Raw genomic sequence first — 24,622 nt, 5'->3', positions numbered from 1 at the left:
ACTTGATTCTACACTTCCTGAGGATGCTTCCATATAGATATGACCTATCATGATTATGCTGTTCTTGAGAAAAAGATGATTAAAATTTTTCCCTATATACATGCATTCCTGTGTAAAACTTCGCTCATCCATTGTGGCTTCACCCTATCCCTGGGGGTTATGATTTGAATAAACCTGAATCTACACAACCTTATGAGATTTTGGAAACCACTCTTAATTTATAATTACAATAGATAACTACATTAAATAAAATTTTATAATTTTGTTGAAAAGTTTTGAAAAACTTCAAATATTAGCCACAACATTATACTAGCAAGTTCTTGAGGGGTACATACTTGCACTCCTCATGGGTATGTAGGAAGGCAAACATGAATGGAAACTTTTTATCTTCCTGTTTCATGTAGTCAAAACTTCTTTTAACTTACACAGGGGAGAGATTTTTAAAATTCTGACTGTTTTATAAAATGATTCTCAAAAGCAATTTAGCCATGCCAGATATGAATTATTACCTCCGATACATGAACAAAAAAATTGCTTCTTTATCTATAGATTTTAAAAAATATATTCCTTATTTCCCAGTTTGTTAATTCCAGTCCTTTAAATACTGACAGCACCAAACAAAAGTTTTTAGAAATATTTTATTATTATCATCACATAGGCAGGCTATAAAATCATGCTGCCATATTTTGCAGTTACACACTTCCTATATCATACAGAAAATCATTCAATCAGCTGTAAAATATAAACATTTCACATTTATATACATATCTACATATCGTGTCATAGGAAATGCTCTCATTGAATACAATTGTACACATTCACATCATCATTTTCCTCACATATTAACATTAAATATACAACAAAATAAACGAATTATCAAAAGTTTGGCACCAATATGTATTGTGTCTGTCCTTTGAAAACTGAGATCATATTTCAGGGTTATCCCCCTTCAATTGACAAGCCAGGAAGATTTATGATCTTCAAAATAAGTTACTAGTTATACAGGAAAGCTTCCTCTGTCATGGGTCTGAAGGCTCGCTGGTCTGAATTCTGTGAATTCTGTAAAAAGACAAAAATAAGCTTTTTAACTTTCTGGCACACTCAAATGATGCATAATGCATTGATTTTAATTATTAATTAAAAATCCCACACACTGTTTTTGTATTGATAAATTCAAATTAATAAAGATAAAAGCTTAGAGGGGAAGGGGTTATTATTCTACCTAAATGATTGTAAATTTTCTTTAATTCAAAAGGAAAAAAAAATTAACTGAATTCTTATTCATTGCAGAGTAACAGGTAAGCTTAATTAGGACAGATATCTATTGATCTGAGGTGCTTTATACATGGACGTAACAGCTATGTATACACTGTGTCTCGGACACCTGTTCTTATTAAAATTCATACATAAAAGATGAGGCACGGACACTGAAAACAAACACAATACACCACGCTGTATCATATTTCACTGGGCTAGAATGACAGGGTGATCAATTATTGAGGGTGATAGAAAGTGATATGGGATATACCATGAACAAAATTAATTCCCTGGCTAATCAAAGCACATTCTCTCTCCCTCTTTTTCAAATATTTCAATAAAAAAATTCCAGTTAACTCAACATAAGAATATGAAGATAAATGTAGTTACACCTTCTGCATCATGTATATTAAACTATACATTTGTATTTTGATCCTAGGAATAAAACATTTATATCAAGCTTTAATTAAATATTTCGATTTTCTGTAGTATGAAAAATGTGTTGACCTCTAAATAAAATGGGTATGTAATTAAGATACATGTACTTGATTACTTTTTTTAAATTAAGTTTTAATTCATGATCAAAGAGCCTGCAATTATTTAGATTCCCCCTGTATATACTTACAATGCTGTTAGAATCCTCTTCATTTCCTGAGTACATCAAGTAGAGTTTACAGAGTCTACAAGCATTCCTTCTCTCTGAATCCACAGGTTACAGGAGCTTCTCTCTGTCATCTCTTCAGATTTTCACAGCCAATTCAATTGTCTCAGTTTCTCTTATCTAAATCTGCTGAAATTTAACCCTGGGACTCTCTCAACTAAACAGTTTGGCAGTCATGTACAAGAGTTTTTCTTTGTAGAATCTGGTATCAAAGGTATGAATTACCCCTGAATTATTCTAAAATTTGAAAACTCAAAAAAAATCACATCCAATTGGGTGTCAATTATATAGCACTCATTGCAAATCATTATGCAGAAGTGTCCTGGGTCAAACCACACAGTCCGGTGACTGTCCATTGGTTTGATTCAGTCCTATGGAAGTGTTTGTATCAAACGACACTGATCTCCCATGGTACGATTTTGGGTGATCACCAGAAGATCCCGGCTGCATTGGATCTGAATACTGGTAACTGTGGTGGCTGGTTTGACTGCCCCCGGGGTGGGGGAGGGGGTGGTAGGAAGGGGGGTTATTCTGAGGTAGGAATGTCTGCAGGGGGGTATTGTAGTTTCTTTGGTGGGGATGGTACCAGTCTTTTTTCGTGGAATGAATGTCACCTGTAAAACAAACAGAACATTTAATTGGAGGAACATCACAGACATGTTTCGTAATAAAAGTCAGACTCAGGAAGTTCTCGTATTTTCTAAACTTGACAGGATCTGATTACACCCATTTATCAGATGCTAAATTTAAAGTTCTACAAATAATTAAAGCTTATTTTATTGGTGTTTTAATCTTGAGCAGTTTCTAATCGCACCATCCAATGATAAACTATTTAAGACAGTTTCGACTTCTCTAGATACTCTATGCAAGAGTAGATTTTTCTTTATAAAGATTTTCTGATTCACCAAAATTTATTGATGTAATTATTATTTTCACCCCATTGCGGAAAAAATAATTGTTTATTCATTTGATAAATAGCATTTTTTATATTCTTCATTTGAAACAGACAATTCTATTAATTAAATACAATGAGATTGAATTCATATACTTGAATGAAATAGATTCATGTAGCAGTTTTGAATGGAATAGCTTCATGTAACAGTTTTCTTTGAATTTCCCTTTTCCACACTTCGCTAATAGATTCTGTGTTTGAATTTGCGGAATTTTGAATTAAAATTCTTTCCGGAAGCAAACATAAATTGCCTGGGTCCATTAGACAGAGGCTTAAATCAACATGAGGTGATATAATACTATTGTAGTTAATGGTGTGGAGGCACACTTTGAGGTGGGCTACTGTAATATTTGTATTGCGTCTGTGTTTTTCATGTTTTATTCTGTAAATAAACAAGGTGTTGACACAAAAATAGCCTGATTTTACACCTGCTTCTGTTGAGCTAAAAGAAGGTGCAAGAAAGTCCAAAGTTTGGAGCCCTAGACATCAATGTGTTACTTTATGTTTCATTTATTTGTCTAAAATTAAGTAACTGGTTGGCAAGTACAGGTTAAAATTCTCTCAGATTAAACTTTTGTTTGAAAAAGATGATGATGTATTCTCTTCAAATTAATTTTAAGAAACAAAAAAATTCCTTAAAATTTTGATTTTTTTGAATTTTGAAATTCAATAATCATAAATCAGTACTTAAAATCCCAATGTTTGTGCTGTTATTTTCCCGTGATCATTGGTAATTCTTTTTGATGCAAGATTTAAAGATTATAAATACCAGTACATGTATACATGTATCTAAAGGTGTGTATACATTGTTGTGTTGTAGGTTTTTGTTTTTACATGATTTTTAAGATTATCAATTTGACTTAATGCCCCTGTCTTCGCGGATTATCTATCAGTGGATTGGACGGTTCACACACCTGAGGAGTTATGGTTACGTGAGGTGTTGAGCTCGTCGTCCGATCCCCCTCGCCCACTGTCGCTGGCTGACCCCAAACTGTGAAGGTCCTCCACCTTCCGCTAAAATGATAAGAAAAAGTCTTGTAATGACAGTGTTAACTTAGAAAGTGAGAAATTTCAATTAATAAATCAGACATCATTGATTTTTTTTAAGATAATCGAACAGCTAAGTCAAAAGGAAATAAATCAATTATTGAAAATCTTAGATAAAAGGTCAATGTTTATCTAAAAGAATTAAAGTACGATAACTTATTTGCCGACAACATTTTCAAATTAATAATCGGTTAAAATCCCTCTGTGACATATTGGGATGAACAATATTTTTTTAACTCGAGGCAGTTTTTGAGGTCTATGTTCGAAGTGCATCAATATAAGCTATCAAGTTTCTTTTAAAAGAAATCTGCTCATTAAAAATCACACAAACTGAAAAAGTCAATAAGACACTTGTTAAAATCATTGCTGTAGGTGTTAAGAAACAAGATCTTCAGTCTAAGCTGGCTTCCGACCAATTCATTAACAAAATCAAAGTTATGTTAAAAAAAAAATAATGAACTCGGATAAGGCATGACTCAGAAGGTTAACAGTCAGAACAGTTTTTGGGGGAACAATCTGAATTCAATTATATTTTAAAAATTTCTCTAAAATGAACAAGTAAAAGAATTTTAAAATGTATATAGAATATAGATGAAAAAAGTGAACAAATCATGCAAATATTGTAAAAGATGTGAATGAACAAATCAGCTAAAAAGTAGAGAATATAATACATGTAACTGTACTCATGCAAAATAATTAAACAGTACAAAGAAAATGGCTATAGATGGTGGTGAAAATTTGAAGAATTCCTGAATATATGTACAGTGTAATTGTTATATTAATCATTACCTAGAGTACCTGTAATCCAAAGCAGGTGAGAAGCAGGTGAAATCAGAAAAAGACAAGAAATAGAAAGTAAGAGTGAGCTAAAAACAAGACAGGACAAAGTAGAGGGCTCTTGTTGAGTATCTTATGACACAGTATCAGACTCTGGTGAGACTACCCAGGGAGATTCTAAATGTCCGGTAATGGCCTCCGTCACAGTCACTTAACACTGTAGTCTGCACCCTACAGATCTCCCACTCATGTGCTATTCTACTTTTTTAATGACATTTTCTTAAATCATGGATCTAAACATAATACCTATTGTCTAAAGCATGAGGGAGGGTTCCGGATAATGGGTGATTGAATGGGATGAGTTTTATTAAAAGGCACCAACCATTTTTTTCTGAAAAGACAGATTGGCTATTCCTGCTGATTAAAACTTTTACATTATGACCTTTTGGCTTCCATGTCTCAGGTCCTTCAGTGGACACCATGTGACAAAAGCTCTTGAAACCAGAATATTACATGGCGATTATCCATCACATACAATAAAGAGTTTAGAAGACCCCCTTCTTGACAAATGGAAATTTTATGAGGATTCGCTCTAAACTTCTTTGCAGGAGAAAGCCATATCATCAGCACCCTCGGCTGGAAACCATATCAGTGGCTCGCACATTTATTTCATATTCCATTAATATTTATAGGCTTTGATGTTTTTTCCATGTTCTATCCATTTTTTTCTTCTGCGTGCTTCATGCTTGATGTTGTAAAAATTAATCTTGTTGCGGATTGGGAATAAATCCTTGAATTAGATCCTTGATATACAGTAGATAATAAGGGATTTGACCAAAGATCTTGATTTTTCTTATGAAAAAAATTGTCTAATTCTCCCACAAGCTTTCTCAGATACCAACTGTTAAAGAGTTTCATAAATGGCCTCCGAGGGTAAGCTCTGAGTATTAAAGAATATGAGCAGTATCAACACCTGTGGTATACAAAAGTATAAATTTTCAAATACACTAGGAGTAATGAGAAAGACAGACAAGATTATCATGTTTTAACAGATATCATGATATCCAGTTACACATAGGCCAACAAGAAAGTTACCTACATTGTAGAAATAAACCAAGATAGAAACATTAAATGCAAGTTCTAAAGGCAGTTGAGCATGTTTTCACAGCAGGTGCCTGTTTGGACTTTGATACTAGGGAGGGGTGCAGAGACAGTCTACATGTTCAATTATCCCCCATCTACTCCACGACCCTTTTTCGCCTGTCTATCACGGCACAGCAATGTATCAATTTTGTATCATTTACAGCATACAGAGGCAGGTGAAGCCTGTCGGATTCATGATCCGCGGAATACTTCGATTATATTGATCCCTTTCAGATTTCCTGCCTGAATTTAATGCTTTATTCAGGGATTTAAATCAGCAGGAAAATTCATTTGGACGCATCACCTCCCCAAAAAGTTTATAAAGCACTGACCCACATGGCACATAACCCCACAAACAAGGGCAAACATCAACCAATCACTGCACCAGTCACTAAGCCTATAATTTACATTCAATCAACTTCTTTTCAAAATTTTCAAATTACTGCCCTTAACCATTGTCTCCTGTATCAAAATCAAATCACATTGTACCCTACATGCTAAAATTTCTACACTTTTTATGACTTAACAGATTCTAATACAATTGTATAAATCATTTGCTGCCATTTGATGTGAAGTCATAATTAAGGGTCACATCACTTTCATAAAACTACCTTTAGAGTCATTCATTCCCCACCTATTCATTAGAAGAGCAAACATATTTCATTAGAATTTCACAGACAATTTTTCACACTTTGATTACCAGTCATAAAATGGGGATAATTTGGAAAAGTGCTGTTACAGGTTTAGATTTTTATGCTTGTTTTATGCCTGGCATTCTGTCGACCTGTCTAGAGGAACTACAGATTCCATCATTAGAGGGGGATCAAGTGATTTTTATGTCCCCCCCTTCCACTTTGTCCAAGGAAATGGCCCCTCAGTGACAAAACCTCACTGAAAAGGTTTCCCCTTCCAACTTTTGAGGTGTCTCTGACTGCACATTTGGGAGCTGGGTATAGATAGCGGATGATTTCTGATTTTTTCAGCATTCAAACAAAAGATAAAATTCTCATAAATCATCATCAAACTTCTAAAACGAATGTCATAAAGATTTAGAAGCATCAATTAGGCCCCAAGAGTTAAAGCAGACTACATCTCAAGTTCTCTGAAAATTCAGAATCGCTTTTGATTAAGACCAATATCCAAGCGTTTGCTAGGAAGTTCAAACATGCATGACTTCGAACACCTTTATCACAATGTTGCCATGTTTCTTGTCGATCTGGAAGAAAGTGATCATTAATCTTTTTTTGGAGGACAATTTCAACACTTTTTGTCAGCATCTGCTTGATACTATAACCTAAGAACGTCATTCTTAAACAGTTCACTACACCCCGCTTTTTTACTTCAAGTTTTCAAACGATGATTTTAAAGAAGTAGATGGGTTCATTGAGGAAAATCCTAACTCTGTTAATCTTCTGCACGGTAATAACTGGGCAGATACGGCATTTACTGGCAGCAGATCGCAGAGCAAGAAAAGACAGAATGACGTGAAAAAATAAAACCTCGTTAAAACAAACAAAATTTCATAGAGAAGGGAGAGATGAAACGTTTCATTGCATTACAGGTGTCTGAGAACAGCTGACTGATCTATCTAATTAATAGAAACAATCCCATTTGACATTCTCCATTCTTTTTCACATTCCTGAGAAAACTAAGATGAAAGACGGGTACATTTTTTTGCCGTGTAAATTCTTTGACTATTTCTTATCTGGATGTTTAAAATAAAATTGAAGTATTTATGTATTTGCTTATATATCAGATCCAGAATTTGTTTTTACGATAGGATCTATAAATCTTGGTTGACTAGAAGCACCATGTTCCGACTGAGTCAGGCATAGAGCGAAAATTTATTTCTTATGTTATTTAGGTAAGGCAGATAAAAAGTACATGTCTGTTTTTATGGACCTATTGTAATAAAAAGAAAGTTAAAAAGATTAAAAGAGGTGAGCTGCAAGGTTTAGATGTTTACAAAAACAGAACTAAACAGATCTTTATCCTGCGGGCCTAGAACCTTGATAGGAGTTAAGGTTTCATTGAGCTTGTCAATTTCTCCTTCACATTATCTCACTGAAAACACACCGATATAGACAGATTCACTACTGTTTTACATCACCGTAACTGAACGCCTTAGTGGTGGTATTAAGGTGGAATGCTAATTTGACAGACTTCCTCAACTTATTGAACTTGGGAGATAATTTTTCAACTTTTAGGAGGGCATCTGGTGACTTTATTTTAGCTTCAAAAGCTAAAGAACAGAGGCATTTTAGACAACAATATATGCTTTAAGTAGGATTATAGTTGCTTTGATATCTTGCAGGGCAGTAGGTTTAGACAGTCGGGCGATAATATTATTCCTACTTACAGAGTGATTGGCAAATGAAGAAACATTAACCAAAAGGTTAAACTAACAATTAGAGATATTGCATCACAAGATCACAGCAGTCAAAAATCAAAACTTCTACAGATGGCACACCTGTCACCAAGGCAACCAAACAATGACATCATCACAAAAGGGAGACAACTCTCAACAAACAAAATCAACACAGCAAACCCCACAACAAACCAAGATAGGGTAAAACAATACCTAGACAGAAATCTCAAATGGTGACACAGGTCTAGAGGAGTGGAGGAGCAGGCTGCCATTGGTCATCATTAGTGGTAGGAAACTCTTGGTCCCCCTGCCTGACCTCGGTGGAACTGGGGGCTGATATGATGATGGTGGAGTAGATAAATGTGGCTGGGATGAAGACTTTGTCTTAGAATATGGTAGACCTCCATGTAAACCCTGCATTGTCTGTGGTGTATACAGATTTTCTGTAGAGAAGGTTTGCTTTAGCATGGAAGATGTGGTTTGCTTTGTGGAGGAAGCTGAGGTTTGTGTTGCTGATGATGACCATTTTGGTGAGGATGGCGGTTTTGTCGATGGTGGCCATTTTGGTGAGGATGGCTCTTTAGGTGATGTTGCATTCTTGTTTCTGAGGATACTCTTAGGTGACAGTTCAGGACTCACTGGTGTAGATGACCTAGACTGTACTGGACTGGAGGCCTTAGACCCTGTCCTAACTTCTTGCTCAATATAAGGGGAACAACCTCTGGTCAAATCAGGGGGATTATTTACGAGTTGCTGTGCCATCATGGGAGGATATTCAATTACAATTTCCTCCTCCAAAATCTGATACAAGTCACAAGATCAGTTAAGAAAATTTACATAAGTTCACAAAGAATAATTAGACAAGGAAAGGTTTTGTTAGTTAATAAAAGAACCTTAGAAATCCCATACTGTATTTACTTTCATTATGTATTACAATGTATTATATTCGGGGAAAAAGAGGCTTACCTCCATGTCGTTATCGTAGGTGAACTCTTGACCCTGACTGGTGACCTCTGACACTTTGTCCACACCATTCTCCAGTGAGAAGCTGACCCCTTTCTTTTTCTTTTTCTCTGATATGGATTCCTCGCTGGGAGCTGCAAAAACTGTAGCCGAGTTTTCCAGCACACCCTTATAAAAGTTTTCATTGTCCGGCCTTTTACTTCGCCGCTGCCTATCACTTCTTCTGATGAAGACTATGACAATGATTATGGCTAATGAGATGATGATTGTCACAGACACCAGTATAGCTACTATGATGATATTGCTGGACTTGCTCTCCAGCGGCGCAGTGTTAGAGCTCAGAATCCTGATGTTTAGAGTGGCTGGTGTAGAGAGTACAGGGTTTCCCATGTCTGAGACGAGAATATCCAGTCTGAAGGATTTACCCACATTATCCTCTAGACTGCGCTTCAGAAATAATTGTCCTTTGTCAGGGTGCAAGTGAAAATGTCCAGAGTCATTTCTCCCAACGATTTCAAAAATAAGATTTGAATTAATCCCAGAGTCCATATCATATGCTCTGATGACGAATACCATTTTGTTTACCACTGTATGCTTATCGACATAAATGGTGTTGTTAATATGACTAGGGGAGGTAACCACTGGATTATTGTCATTTTTGTCATTAAGGTTGATTGTTACCACTGTAGTGGTCACATGATCATTGTCTTTGGCTTCTGCAATAAACTCATAACGATTCTGGACCTCCCTGTCTAAAACACGGTCGGTTTTGATGTAACCTCCTGGAAATATTGTGAATGGAACTGAATCTGGTCCAGTGAAGGTGATAACTGAATTCTCCCCCTCGTCATTATCAGTTGCGTACAGAATTCCCACGTGTGATCCCGCGGGAGCGTTTTCATCTACTGAGAATGTGTAGCGGGTTTGATTAAATGCGGGTTTGTTGTCGTTCTTGTCGAGGACTGAGATGATGACAGTGGCGGATCCAGACAGCGGTGGAACACCTTGATCTCGCGCGATCACTACAACAGAGTATGAGGACGTATTCTCTCGGTCAAGTCTCGCAGATGTGCGAATAATTCCACTCTTCTCATCAATGTAGAACATGCCATTATTACTTTCACTAAGGTTGTATTGAAGATCAGCATTTTTTCCTTGGTCTCCATCAGTTGCTTGAACATGGACAATGACGTCACCAATATTATTGTTTTCCATGATTCCAGCTGTATATACAGATAAGTCAAACACGGGAGCATTGTCATTTTCATCCTCGATTTCCACATAGAAGCTAGCAGAGGTGTTTAGAAATGGGCTGCCATCATCTCTACAGAACACTGTTACATGGATTTGCTGGTAGAGCTCCCTGTCCAGGCCCTGATCAACTGTCACCTTGAACTCCTTGTTTTCGAGTCGCTGTAGCTTGAAGGCAGGAGTATTAATGTTACAATAGATGTCTCCATTTTTCCCAGTGTCGGGATCATCAACAGCGATGTGTGCCACCACAGTCCCCTCGCTGGCAAACTCTGAGACGCGGGCGAGAGAATCTGACGACAAGAGGTTGAGGTTGATAGACGGAGGGTTGTTACCCACGTCCTGCACTGTAACGTTGACCAGAGCTTGAGATGTGAGAGGCTGGTCCCCAAAGTCACTAGCTTCCACAATTATAACATGTTTTTCCCCTTTGACATATTTCAGTGGTTTTATCACTGTTAAGTCCCCAGTGGTATTGTCTACAGCAAAAGAGGTTAGAATAGTCTCAGACTGGTGAGGACTAAGGCGGTAGAAGACTCGTCCGTTTTTTCCATCGTCCAGGTCAGTGGCTCTGATAGTAAGAATTACTGTTGATAGATTGACATTTTCTTTGACTTCAATGTAATAAGTGGATTGGGAGAATTTTGGAGAATTGTCGTTAACATCAGTGATAGTGATATTGACTCTGAGTGTACCATTAAGAGGGGGTGATCCCCCATCTCTGGCAACTACGTTGAACAGATAATTGTCTCTTTGTTCTCGGTTTAATGCCTCTCTGACAAATAACTTGACGATTGATGTGCCGTCCAACTTCTTCTGAAAGTTAATTTCAAATGGTGTGTTATTGGGCATGACTTCGTAAGTTTGTAACGAGTAGATGTCACTGGTGTCCGCATCACGAGCTCCATCTATTGTAATAGAAGTTCCGACGAGGACAGATTCGGAAATCAAAAGATCGATGGAAGGTTTGTCAAAAACTGGAGGGTTATCGTTAATGTCATCAATATACACATAAACGGTCACTTTCTTAAAGAAGCTTGTCTTCAGGGACTGGACGGCTATGTTTAATTTTATAAAACATATGTTGGTAAATTCACACAGTGTTTCACGGTCAATGGCCTGATTTGTTGTCAATAAGCTGGATTGATTGTGAATGTTAAAACTGGTATAATGAGGTGTTCCCGTTGTTAAGAAGCTGTATCTGAGATGAGTGAAGTCCCCTTCTCCTACAATGTCAATTAACTTGGCAGCCTCCGCGACGTTTCCGACAGTTCTACCTAACTGGTCCCCCTCCAGTAGATGATACACCACATCTTGTCCGAAAATGAAATTAATGCAGGCTAGAAGCACGGTTCCAAAAAAACACACTTTAATGTTGCCAGACTTCATGACTAGTGTTAAAGTTTGCAAACACAAAAAATCCTCAAGTTTTAACTTAATTTAATTAGTTTACATCTGGTTGTACGAAAATCCTTGCACTAATTCAGAACAAACTATATCCCCTGGTGCGAAACTTCAGCTCTCAAATCCCTCAGGAGCCAAAAAAAAAAGAAATTGAAAATGAAAAATCACAGGGAACTCCTTTGGAAATTTCTTAAGGTGACACATTGATGGCTCTTACTCAACTGGCCATTTCTCCTAAAAGGCACATAGGTATATACAGAGAAGCCTTAATTCATGATAATGATCATTACTGACTTCCAGATGTTAAATGTCCAGTTTCCGATCTCTCTACCCAATACACCCCAGAGTAGCCACGCGATCACTGGAGCGTGTCCCGTAATGATTCACCTGGCCCTGTTGTCATTGTTTCACGGCTTGGTTGAGTTAACCTGGGCTGGTACTATCTCTCTATCAGTATACTATATCTGGTAGTGTTCCTGTCACTGTATTTTAATGTCCCTTGATCTAATGGGCCCTTGGCTATTGACGACAATTTTTCTGTGTAGCAATGACAATCCTTCAAAAGCAGTCATCAAATGCTTTAAATCTGAAAAACAAAGGAAATGAAAATTAGTCACTTTTACTTTTCAAAATCATTATTTTAAAAAATATGCCATTTCTTTTTTTAAAAATAGTACATGAACAAGAGGAAAATACTATATTATGAAAAAAAAATTGGAATTTTTGTATCCATAATAAATCCAACCATTAATTGACTCCTAATGTTATCTTCATTAGAACTGCAGAGATAATAAGATTAATCTGTTATGGGACACCAAGTCTACACTAAGCTATGCTCTGATTGATATATAACTCCTGTATCACCCATCCATCCCTTTACAAATCCTAAACTATAGGGCAAATTTGCCCAAATATTTATCCACTGCTGCGATTGATCTCCAGGTTAAGTGAATTTTACAATAATGTTTACTCTCAAAGTTTGCACACATTGCCAGAGTCTGCCGTTAATCCACCTCTCAGAAAGAAAAACCATTTCCAGAGTTCCGCTCTTTTTTATTCAAGGGAAATATTGCTGTTTGCATTAGAAGAGTTAAATTAATTAGTGTTATAAGGCTAAGATTGGACCCCTCTGATGCTTTCAGTCACAGGGACAGAGCAGTTCTAACTAATGTCAACACTGAATTGATTTAAATTGATACAAACCCATTAATGAACGATCCAAATAGGTATTACTGACCATAAGCCATTTCATCAATTTTTATTTAATTTACTTCAAATCAGGGGATTCCATACTTAAAGTCAACAAAGCAAACAGGACTTAACACAAACCCTAGCCAAGATTGAAAGTTAATGTTAAAAACATTTCCAAGAGCTACGAAAAAAATTGAAAAGCTCAGCAAGATATAAGAAGTTGTGAAGAGAGCAAGTCGGAAAGCAAACTATCAGTAGATAAATACCTACAGAGAATGGATATATTAAACTTCCCAATACACAATATTCTTTTATCCTTGTCTCTCAGTAAAACTCCTATAGCCTGGGTGATTTAAAACATTTAATATGAAATTGTTTCTGTGAAGAGAAGTAAAAATGAACATCTCTTTTCATAATTAGTGGGCGCACTCCGTCAATAGCAGTGATAGCAGAAGATAGCCGAGTAGCACCTCCCCCAACAAACACCATTGGCCAATAGAGCGTCAAGTCGACGGGGAAAAGCACATGGCTGTGTTTTGGTTCTTATCAAGGAAAACAGACCACGTCCCTTCCAGGCAGATGTGTACAGAAATGATTTAATAAATCCCATTTAAATTAAAAATTTCCTTATTTACCTCCAAAGTTTAAAATTTCATCTACCTTAATGCTGAGTATGTGTGGCCTACTAAAGTAAATATTTCCCTTTGTCCAGCATTATCTTAGAACCAACATGTGCTTCATAAACGAAAGAAAGTGATTGGAAATTTTTATTCTGATGATTAGTGGAGATAAAAAGACAATTTGACAGATTTGGTTTATCCTGCCCATCTTACCCTAGGCCCACTTAATGACCAAAGTCGAGCACTGTGGCAATATATCATTCCTCCTAACTTAGTTACATGCAAACAAAATTTATCCCCTTTCCTTGTAAAACAAACTTTTTCACTGACCATTACAAATTCAATGTTTCTTGGCTCTACAATACAAATGTTTCTATTACAGCTACTTCATTGTAATTACAAGTAAATTAATTCAACATAACTCCAATTTATAAATTTTTCTATTTATCATTATTTGTATGAAAAAAAAAACTTTGGTCTCTATATAACTATATTTGATGTTTTTCTATTCAATTCTGAAAGGGTCCTTACAAAAGATGCCATGATAACAAGAAATATTTTGAAATTCAGCACCCAAAAATTAAAATGGTAAACCACACATATTGATATGGGGTGAAAATCACACTGACATTATGCAGCATATCTATTATAGTGACTGATGGCCTCAGAGAAAGATCATATAGAGCTGGATTTATCTCTGACACCCCTATCTGGCTCTCTGCTGAGTGAACTCACCGAGTTCATTCACAGCCTGTGTGTGTGAGAGTTTGAGGGCCCAGCAGGATCAGAGTCTGGGTGCTATACTGTGTTTGCCTGACCATCTTCTCTTTAACTGTCAATAATTATAGCATTTTATTCCCCAAAGACTGGTCAATTAATAGAGCATTGCTCCCCAGGACCTCCCATGAAAGTCCAGTAAAGTTAGAGAGATCTGAAGTTAGGGAACTGTTAAGGATTCTGAAGTCATTGTAGAGAGATTCCTAGGATCAAGACACTGTTGTGATTTCTCATGCTGATACATTGACAACAATAACAGATTAAACAGTGTATAGGTGTACAGCTAGCCCGATAAAAAGGGATTCCCTGTATCATAAACATGCAGTACATGGAAAGAGAGGAATTCTCTGCAGTCACCTGCTAGTAATACATCTAGGATTATCTCCCCTGCTGATCTTACAACAACATATCAATATAAGCTCCGGACAGTTAGCAAGGCTACCAAGACATCAAATGTCAACCGTAGACTCCACAAACTTAGAAAAACAACTAAAGGAATTTACTTTTTTTCCTCGTTCAAAGGGATATTGAGGGATGATTCCCATACTTTGTGGGGGCAACTGTGATTAGTTTCTGACATGTTTTCTGTAGCAGGGTGCAGGAGCCATTAATTATCAACACAGGGGCAAATATTTCCTATAGCCCTGGTGGAGTTAAGACCATGAATTAAGGGGGGATCAATTTTCTCTGGTGTGAGCCACTAAATATCATGAATTCCTGATGGCTCTATAGGTATTCCTAATCAAGCAACTTAAAAACATATTTCGGTCTTTGCCTATTAATACAAATAACTCACCATGATGTATAAGTGATTCCTTTTATCATCAAACAAAATAAAAGAAATGTGGAAAACATTTTAGATACATTTGAAAGTGCTAACTACATATTGAAAATAAAATCTGCACTGCAAACACATCAGAAAATCATTTAGAAGTAATTACTCATACATTTGGCAAATTCAAAACATTACTTACAGAACTAAAATATCCGAGTAAATTATTCCACACAAGTTCCCAAACTGTGAATCTCTGACATCATTGAGTGCTTCTCTAAAACAACTTTCCCTATTTTATCTCTCAGCATGAAATCTCGAGACAAAATCTCCTTTACAAGCCTATCAGAATCCTTGATCTCGCAATCCAACCAAAAGTGACAGTCTCTTCATCCAATCTCATTATAAACTGTCCCCCTCACCTCGCACTGCAATTGTTCCGCTAATCGGAGTGATATTCTATGTGTCATTAGATCTCCTGCTTTTTGTCAATATTCACACCATTTGGCCAACGAAGAGTAAAAAGTTGAATGAAATTATATCCAGGATGTGTAACTTTTGTTTCCTTTAGCAGAGCAATATGTGTCTTTGCTACCCAAGTATTGAAGTCAAACGACCATTTCTTCTCATGCTAATGTACCCCATCTCCCAGCAGACAATGATGGCCCTAGTTCAACTTTCACATCTGGGTAATCCAGGACTGATCCTATTCAATTTTCTATTGTACCATCAAATTACAACTAAATAGGATAGAATTTAAAGTATATCGTGTACACACGGATTGTTGCTACGAATGTCATGAATGACTTGGAAAGCTCTATCTAACAGAATCTCTGAAAACTTGGGAGGTCATTATAAGAATGTAACCTTGATAGTAAAAACATTCCAAAATCTTTTGATAGCAGCAAAAGAAGCAGCTTCGAAATATCCATTTTTTAAAGTGAAATTTGTTCAACTGAAATAAAATTTATTTTTGTCTCATTTGCAGCTAGATCCTAATCAGTGATGAAACAATTTAAGATGGAAATCCTTTTTCCACATGAGAAAAAAATATATTTATATATAGAGTATCTAATTTACATTTTCAGATTTGACTTCAGAAAGTACAAAAATTAATCAATTAGATTCGAGTATTACTTCATAATTAATAATTACCTCAAAGATCATAATTATCCTGTGTTGAGAAGACCACACACTGAACACTAAGATAAGTCAAGAAATTCAACTCCAATAACAAACAACCAAATCTCATAAGGTGATATTATCTTGACAAGATAAAAACGAAATATTAAAGAAATATTTGGCCTGCAACTACAATATCACTAAGCACTCATAATGGCCTGTATCATTTATGCAGTATCCAAAGGGCAGAAATAGCTCATTTATCAGATTAAAAACCTGTGTGAAAATACTTCTGAGGTGTGAAGAACAAGGCATGGATATCTTTTTACTGTTACTTGTGTATAAATTATTAACCAAGATATTTAAAGGAGGCATGAGATAAAATCAAACAATATCAAATCCATTTTGATAGAATATTTGGTAGGTGGTACATAAATTAGATCGATGTTTAGTATTCATGTTTTCTTTTGGGATTTTTTTTTTGAAAATTAAAAATAGATTTTATTTTTATAATTTTCCCCTACTCTTAAAATGTTAAAAATAATCTTTTCATTTTTTTTTTACCTGGCAAGAGATACACAATGAAATATCTAATAAAATTAAGGTTTCGGAAAAAATTCAAAACTTTCAACTTACCTGAAACTTTCAACCAAGTTAATATCAAGAGACACAAAATAGTTATACTATTGATGAATGTCCTATATATATCAGTAGCTCAAAAGTGTCAGTCTTACACAAAATGCATCACTACACGTCTATTTGTCAACAAACAACTCCAAAAGTAAACAGCTTCAGGTAAAACAGAACTTTTTTTTTCGGTAAATTTTGTAGTCATTCCATCACTGCCCCTCTGTCACTGTCTAATTAACACCATGTCAGCCCCCAACAAGACAAGCTACCAACCACTGAAGCCTTTGAGAATGGCATTCTGTTCTCTGATTAAAGAAATAAATTGATGCATATTCTTAATCACTGACCCAAACTTTGATGTGCTTTAATCAATTCCAAGTGTGATTAAAGCTGACAATGGCCCTCACAGTGGGCTGGTTAATTGAGTCGATTTAAAAATTGGAGAAACTCTTACAGATGTTTAAAATTGTGTCTAGTAGATAAGCCCTCAGATTTATACTCAGAATTTTAAATTAAATTCAGAGAATTTTTTTTCTTTAATTTAAAAAAAATTTGGAGGAATTAACTTACTGTCAAATTTAACATCCAGTTGTTAGTCCTACACTCAACGAATGCACCGCCAAAAATAAACTTGAATCAAGCTAAAACAAGCCCAATATACCCTTAATAAAGAACACAAAAGCATGCCATAGTGTTGATACCCTGATGCTTCTAGTTATCTCTTTCCTCCCTTCATTGAACAACACTGATTTAAAATGCATAAAATAACGGCTTGTAATGCTAACCCATTGTGACAAATTTTTTATTCACCCTAAACCCTGACAATAATGAGATACCCCAATGTTTGGGTATATTTTGTGTTATAGGAAGGTACCAGGTATCAAATCTTCAGTGTGTTACGGATTCTACTTGGCCTTTAAAATTTATTGATAAAATCGCAATTTTTGTGTACTATATTGTATTCACAATCTTCATCAGATTTCAGAACAGTGGGTAGTTGGGTTTCGTGGTTAAGCGTTTCTGATTTGTTAAATAATTAATCTATCTTATCCCTTTTCAATCAACACATTGCTGTGTGAAACATGGTCTAATGGTCTTTTGTTTTGAACATATTGTAAAATAAATTCCTATAATTATCAGCTAATTTATCATATGTATATCTCATTTACAAAAGACTGGTTTTGAATGAGTTCTGTAAACGATTTTTCATCACATTCAATATAAACTTGATTTTAAGATTATATGTTTGAACTGTATCATTTTATCAACGACAACATTTTTAGGCTCTGACTTAATTCACATAAAACTCAAGCCAAAAAACCTGATTTTGTCTCCTTTAAAAAAGAAATCAAATTCCATTTACTAAATTGTGGAAGATTACAAGCCAGTAGAAATAGTCTGTCTCAGTATGTTCTATGTCAAGACCTGAATCAGAAAGATTATTTTTATAAAACTTTATCAATATATCTTTAGAATAAGAAGAAATATTTGATTTTACACAAGCTGCATTTGCGTAAAAGTTTTCTACAATTCTTAATCATGTAAAGCACGTGGAGATGGAAGAAATACAACAGTCAAATTAATGCACAAGAGAAATTACATAGTTGTATTTTTAGTTATTTTAGAAAATGTATCTCTCTAAATACCTCAAGTAAATTGCCAAAAAATCTAACTTAGAAAATTCCTACACACAATATATTCTGAAATGAATGAGACAAATTGCTTGTCTGGAATCAAGTACTTGAAATTGAGAAATTAAACTCTCGGGAGAGCTTCCTTAAGGAATATCAGGAATTTCGGAGAGAAATATCTGATATCTTCTTCACACACTTGAGTACTTCATAATTGTTAGGATATCAAAGGAAAACTAGCTATCTTTACACACAACACAAGAATAGACCTGGTCATTTCAGGGTCCTAGTGATTCTAACAGTGAAGGTTGCCAGTCTACTTGTATAAAGAAACTGATAATTTTATAACTTTAATGATAAATCAAATGAATACACCTAGGGAAGTTTCCTCATTGCATGAAGACAATTTTGAAGATTACATAGAATTAACATGAGATACAGTGATAGGACGTTATGGATGCTCCTGAAATCTTTGATGTATGGTTTCCCACTTCCTTTTAATTGAAAAAGTTTATCAAAGTGAGTCTTTTATTGAAAGGAATTAAATCAAAAGTCATTTGTTTATAAGGCAAGAGCTCCATACTCCTTAAACCAACAGGGCACACATGGAGCTGATCAAAGACATGGACCCAAACTTGTGTACCAATAAACAAATTTATTGCTCCCCGACTGTAATATCAAAGTTGAGACGTGCTGTTGGAGAGAGATCCCCTAGGCATCTCTTTAATGCACTTCCAACATCCTCGCCAGTTTATTTAGCTAATATTGTTTTTAATAATCTCCACAATATGTTTTAAAACATGTCTTCTTCCACAGACGATACATTGACTGCATGCACAAACAAAAAGTTATAGGCTACTCAAAAAAAAAGTACATGAACCCAAATCTAAATTTAAAAAGGTTTGGGCAATTTCGATAAAATATTGTTTCTTTCCAAAAAGCTCTTTCTGAGAAATTATTAACTAGATAGATGCCAAAAAGCTTGTATTATCAGGTAAATATATGATTATGCCTTGATCTTTACCATGTTGTAGATTTTACTCACATTTGATGCTGCTAATTTCATGGATTCAGAGATGTATAAATATATTAAATGTGGGGGGGAAAGCTAAAAGTACGAATCTTTAATTTATTTTGCCATGCATTTAACTATGGGCAAAATATCAATCTTATAAAAATTACACATTTTTAGTCTTTTAAAAAAATTAACTGTTGATTGTTTTAAATTCAAAATTGAAAAAAAAAAACTCTCCTGTATCCAACCAGAAGTCTCTGTCGAGACTGTAGCTCTACTGGTTTGTACTTATAACAAAGGATGAGAAAAGAAGCCATAGCCATCAGACCAAATCTGTAGAAGGAGTAGTGTTTTAAAGGAATTTCACTGTCAATTTCTATTTTTAGTAACATTGGCAACACTGTTCATCGAAAGAAAAAAAAAGATGCACTATTTTATGTATCTTAGTGTAGTCTGCTTGTGTGCCAAGTTATATTGAAATCAGACCAAAATTGTAGGAGAAGTAGTGTTTTAAAGGAATTTCATAGAAAATTATATTTCTAGTAACCATGGCAACACTGTTCATCGAAATCAAAAACCAATGCACTATTCTATGTATCTTAGTGTAGTCTACTTGTGTGCCAAGTTATATTAAAATCAGACCAAACCTGTAGAAGGAGTAGCTTTTTAAAGGAATTTTGCAGAAACTTCTATTTCTAGTAACCATGGCAACACCGTTTATCGAAATCCAAAACCGATGCAATAGTTTATGTATCTTAGTATCTACTTGTGTGCCAAGTTATATCGAAATCAGATCAATACTGTGGGAGGAGTAGCATTTTAAAGGAATTTCACAGAAAATTCTATTTTTAGTAACATATTGGCAACACCATTCATCAAAATCAAAAACCTATGCACTATTTTATGTATCTTAGTGTAGTCTACTTGTGTGCCAAGTTATATTGAAATCAGATCAAAACTGTAGAAGGAGTAGCTTTTTAAATGAATTTTACAGAAAATTCTATTTTTAGTAACCATGGCAACACCGTTCATCGAAATAAAAAACCGATGCACTACTTTATGTATCTTAGTGTAGTCTACTTGTGTGCCAAGTTATATCGAAATCAGATCAATACTGTGGGAGGAGTAGCATTTTAAAGGAATTTCACAGAAAATTCTATTTTTAGTAACATATTGGCAACACCGTTCATCAAAATCAAAAACCTATGCACTATTTTATGTATCTTAGTGTAGTCTACTTGTGTGCCAAGTTATATTGAAATCAGATCAAAACTGTAGGAGGAGTAGCATTTTAAAGGAATTTCACAAAAAATTATATTTTTAGTAACCATGGCAACACCGTTCATCGAAATCAAAAACCGATGCACTGTTTTATGTATCTTAGTGTAGTCTACTTGTGTGCCAAGTTATATTAAAATCAGACCAAAACTGTAGGAGTAGTAGCGTTTTGAATAATTGTTTACAGACAGACGGACAGACAGACAGACAGACAGATGGACGGATGACGGACACCTTACTATCGCATAAGCTCTTCTGGTCTCTGACCAGTAGAGCTAATAAAAAAAAAATAGCTCAGCAAGTGGTGAGCAAGATTTCATGAGATCATTTTGAAATTTAGAAAAAAGGTTAATCCCGATGGATTTATGCCATCAAACATTTCATTTAAAAAGATTAAACATGCTTTCGTCCTACCCATTTTGTTTTCTCCTGGTATAAGCAATGCTGCCATATCAAAGCCTACCAATATGTCTTCCTTAATCTGTTAATGTTACCACACACTAAACAAATCATTACCAAATAACAACAATCCTCTAGCTTTCTGTAATTTGAAAGATAAAGAAGGAAGCCTTCTAACTTTATTGAAATTTCCTTGTTTTAAAATTTGAAAAGCTAAGATAATGCACTTAAAGGAGTTTGTACAATCAAAATGCTAGAACTGTATTAAAATACAACTTGTTGCTAACTGATCTGCAATCTGACCAACTTGAAACTGGCTAGTTACCCCTCACAAAAATTCAATGGTTCCTTATTTTCAATGGATCATAAAAACTTTTGAGGAATTGGACAAAAAAGAACAAAATTGGCAATAAAAATAAAAAGATAGGGCTCCCATAGGCTAATGCTCCCCTATCAGTTCCCAGCTTCACAATTACGACCATTTCATTGCGACTGTGGCACCAAACGTAAAAACAAGGCAAAAAGAACAAAACTTGTGACAGACGAGTTTATGGATTTTCTAGTTTTGTCTGAAAATTGGCAGATGGACAGTAACCCTGACTACTCCATGCCTTCATATCGGGATTGCTGTGTTACAGGGATCTGCCATTACATACCTTTCCCTCAGTTCCTGCCCATAAAACAGACAATTCTCTGATATATATCCCACTAACTTCTGCTATTTCAAGAATAACCTTGAATTTCTTTCTGGTGATCAGTTTCACATTCCAAGAAAGAGCACCAGAAAAAGCTTTTAATCTCTTCCTCTTTTAAAAATAAAAGAATTCATGTTTTCTTTAAACAAAAAAATTGTAATTATTTCACCCAGTAACTATCATTTTTTTTTTTCAAAATCTTCTTTCTTATTGATATTCTAAGAAGATAACATATTATTTTTAAAAACTTACCAGTTTAGGTTTGTTGACAAGTCAATTGTCAATTTAAAATGACACAAATTAATGAGCTGCAGCCAAGATTTGACAAATATGCACATCTGAACATGTTGAATTTCAATTTCCATATAATCAGAATTTCTTTGTGCTTCAGATTTTAAATTCATAGGAAAATCTGTTTTATTTTAAAGAAGACAGACCATAAAAAATTGACTTGAAGTTAAATACACTTATGAAAGGAAACTTAAAATTTTGTATCCATTTCTCAAAAAAATTAATGAGGCACAGATTTTAAAGATGTGATCTGCCCATAAATGCCTACCCTCATTTACTTCCCGCTCCTGCACTTTAGCAGTGGGGGAGAGAGAAAAAAATTGGGGAGGAAAAAGTCTGCTTCATTTTCCGTCATTTAAAGGTAATAAGAGTTATCAGCGGGGAGGTGGCATTATGAAATATTAACGGTGGCAGTGCAGACTTCGTTAATTATCACCCTTCAGCTGGTGCATGCCATATCACACCGAGCTTCTGAAGTCAATTTACTGTGTGACAACACACAACATTGTACCATTCCAACATCACATAGAGAACATGGCTGAAATTCATTTCCACATAACTATCTATAATTTCCTTCCTCTTTTATCATGCAAAAATACTGCACAACAAATTCTAATTTGCTGCACAAGGCATTCTCATTATTAGATAATAAAACTGTAAAAATACTGTAAAAATATTTAATTTTGGGGAGTAAAAAATGCCAGACAAACCTTTAAGATATGGGAACTATTTCCTGAGCATAAAAAAAATGGCCTGTTTTCCTGTGGTAGGGTGATTTAACACTACTTTCCTACACCCTCATTATCCCAGCAGATAATTCAATTACACACACAAGTGAAAATACAAATGTTTATGACACTATGCCTCTTTTTTTCTCTCTGTCCAGACCAGCCAAACCATTTATCACCAGGTTCTGGTCAGAGGTGGAAAAAGACAGTGGAAATAAAAGTTGGAGCCCAGTACAAGAGAACAGACAGAGTTTATGATCAGTGGATGACATTTACAACTTTATGAATACACTTTATGTGATACTAATAGATTCCTCTCCATTGTCATAGTTCAATATACAAATATGTAATTCTGATATTTATTGTAGAGATTGACCTTTTTTTTCTAAATAAAAAATAATTGAGGGACTAATTAAACTTATCTGTACAGTCACAATTTCAAAATGTATCATTTAATTATTTGATTTAAGGAATATTTATTTAGTTGAGAATATTGAATAGATTGGGCAACAGGCATTGACACCTATAAATACCATTTCCATACAAAGAATATAATGTCTATCTTCGAAAACTTTTATGTTTTTCTTTTATGTCATATTCCATCAGATATTTATTTAATAAATTTTTGATTCATAATAGCATGTAATAATTAAAGGGATGATGTACATATTAGTAAGTTAGCAAAAACTTTAAATTGTAAAATTTAATATGTATTCTAATTTATTAAGGAAAAGTATACATTTTTGTAAATTTTAAATTTTTTTTTCAAGTAAACGCTCAATGAGTAAAAATATGATAAACGAATGGTTTTATTTTTACATTTATAAAAAGCTTAGTGTTTTAATCTTTTTTTTAAAAATCAAAGTAATGATTGACATGCAAAAAATAATATTTCCTTACCTGTATATGAAGGTGTCACTTTCAATGTGATACAAGCAAAAGGTTTTCTGCAGGTAGAATTTTACAACATTCTTGAAACATGAAATATATTGCCTGGAGTATCTGCAAATGGCCAGTCACACAGCTGAAACATATAGGGTGAAATGTACAGGAGTCAATTACAGTCACTCTATCAATGCCCCACTGCCCACATTTTTACAAATATTATAACTGCTTTGGAGAAGATGTGAAACCCCTAGGGTCAAAACAAACTTTTTCCTAAATAAACTGCTAAAACAAATTAGAAGCTATCATTTGTTATAGAGAAATGAACCAACTGCTAAATGAACTCTTAGTAAAGAGCAGGACCTGGTAAAAGTCACACCTCCTAAGAATGCCATTATAGCCTTGAGTAACAGTTGGATTAATGCATTGTTAACTTTAATTACTTAAGAAATCTGTGGTCCATTGAAATCTTCCTAGCTCTTGGAAGAGGTGCAAATTGTTCACACAGAATGTTTTTTCTTGGACTTCAAAGGTTGAAACATCTCTTGTTTGTTTCCCAGCGTGCTGAAAAGAAAACAGACAATTGGTTGAGCAAGTTCATGTGTTTATTTACAGTACATCTTAATCATTACAATAATTCTACAGATAAGAATAATCTTTTTTATTTTAATGTAAAGAATACAATTTGAATGCTACCTAAGTAACCTTACCTGACAAGTATAAAAGAAACAAGAGGCAAAGAATGTCACACTCTATAAAGAAAGA

The 24,622-nt window shown here is 34.8% G+C and overlaps 1 protein-coding gene across 7 annotated transcripts; it reads right to left on the bottom strand.

Annotated features, from left to right (window-relative positions):
- Positions 1–621: 621 nt before the first annotated feature.
- Positions 622–24,622, bottom strand: LOC134242513 (protocadherin-9-like). 7 transcript variants are annotated; one of them, XM_062724609.1, is made up of 6 exons: positions 24,568–24,622; positions 24,301–24,421; positions 23,873–23,996; positions 9,172–12,409; positions 8,419–9,006; positions 3,785–3,884 (listed from the first exon to the last, which is right to left on the bottom strand). In XM_062724609.1, the coding sequence occupies exons 4-5, from the start codon at positions 11,806–11,808 to the stop codon at positions 8,419–8,421; spliced, it is 3,225 nt and encodes a 1,074-aa protein (XP_062580593.1). In that variant the 5' UTR covers positions 11,809–12,409; positions 23,873–23,996; positions 24,301–24,421; positions 24,568–24,622; the 3' UTR covers positions 3,785–3,884. The 7 variants fall into 7 exon arrangements, 5 of the variants coding, with proteins under 5 accessions (XP_062580593.1, XP_062580595.1, XP_062580596.1 ...); XR_009986871.1 differs by lacking the exons at positions 8,419–9,006; positions 23,873–23,996; positions 24,301–24,421; positions 24,568–24,622 and adding exons at positions 622–1,059; positions 1,883–2,532; positions 13,285–13,443; XR_009986872.1 differs by lacking the exons at positions 8,419–9,006; positions 23,873–23,996; positions 24,301–24,421; positions 24,568–24,622 and adding exons at positions 622–1,050; positions 1,883–2,532; positions 13,285–13,443.

This window comes from Saccostrea cucullata, unplaced genomic scaffold (assembly GCF_032062105.1).
Source record: "Saccostrea cucullata isolate Sc308-1 unplaced genomic scaffold, CSIRO_AGI_Scuc_v1 ctg266, whole genome shotgun sequence".
In the NCBI taxonomy this organism is placed as follows: Eukaryota; Metazoa; Mollusca; class Bivalvia; order Ostreida; family Ostreidae; genus Saccostrea; species Saccostrea cuccullata.
This window is presented reverse-complemented; position numbering and strand designations above follow the sequence as displayed.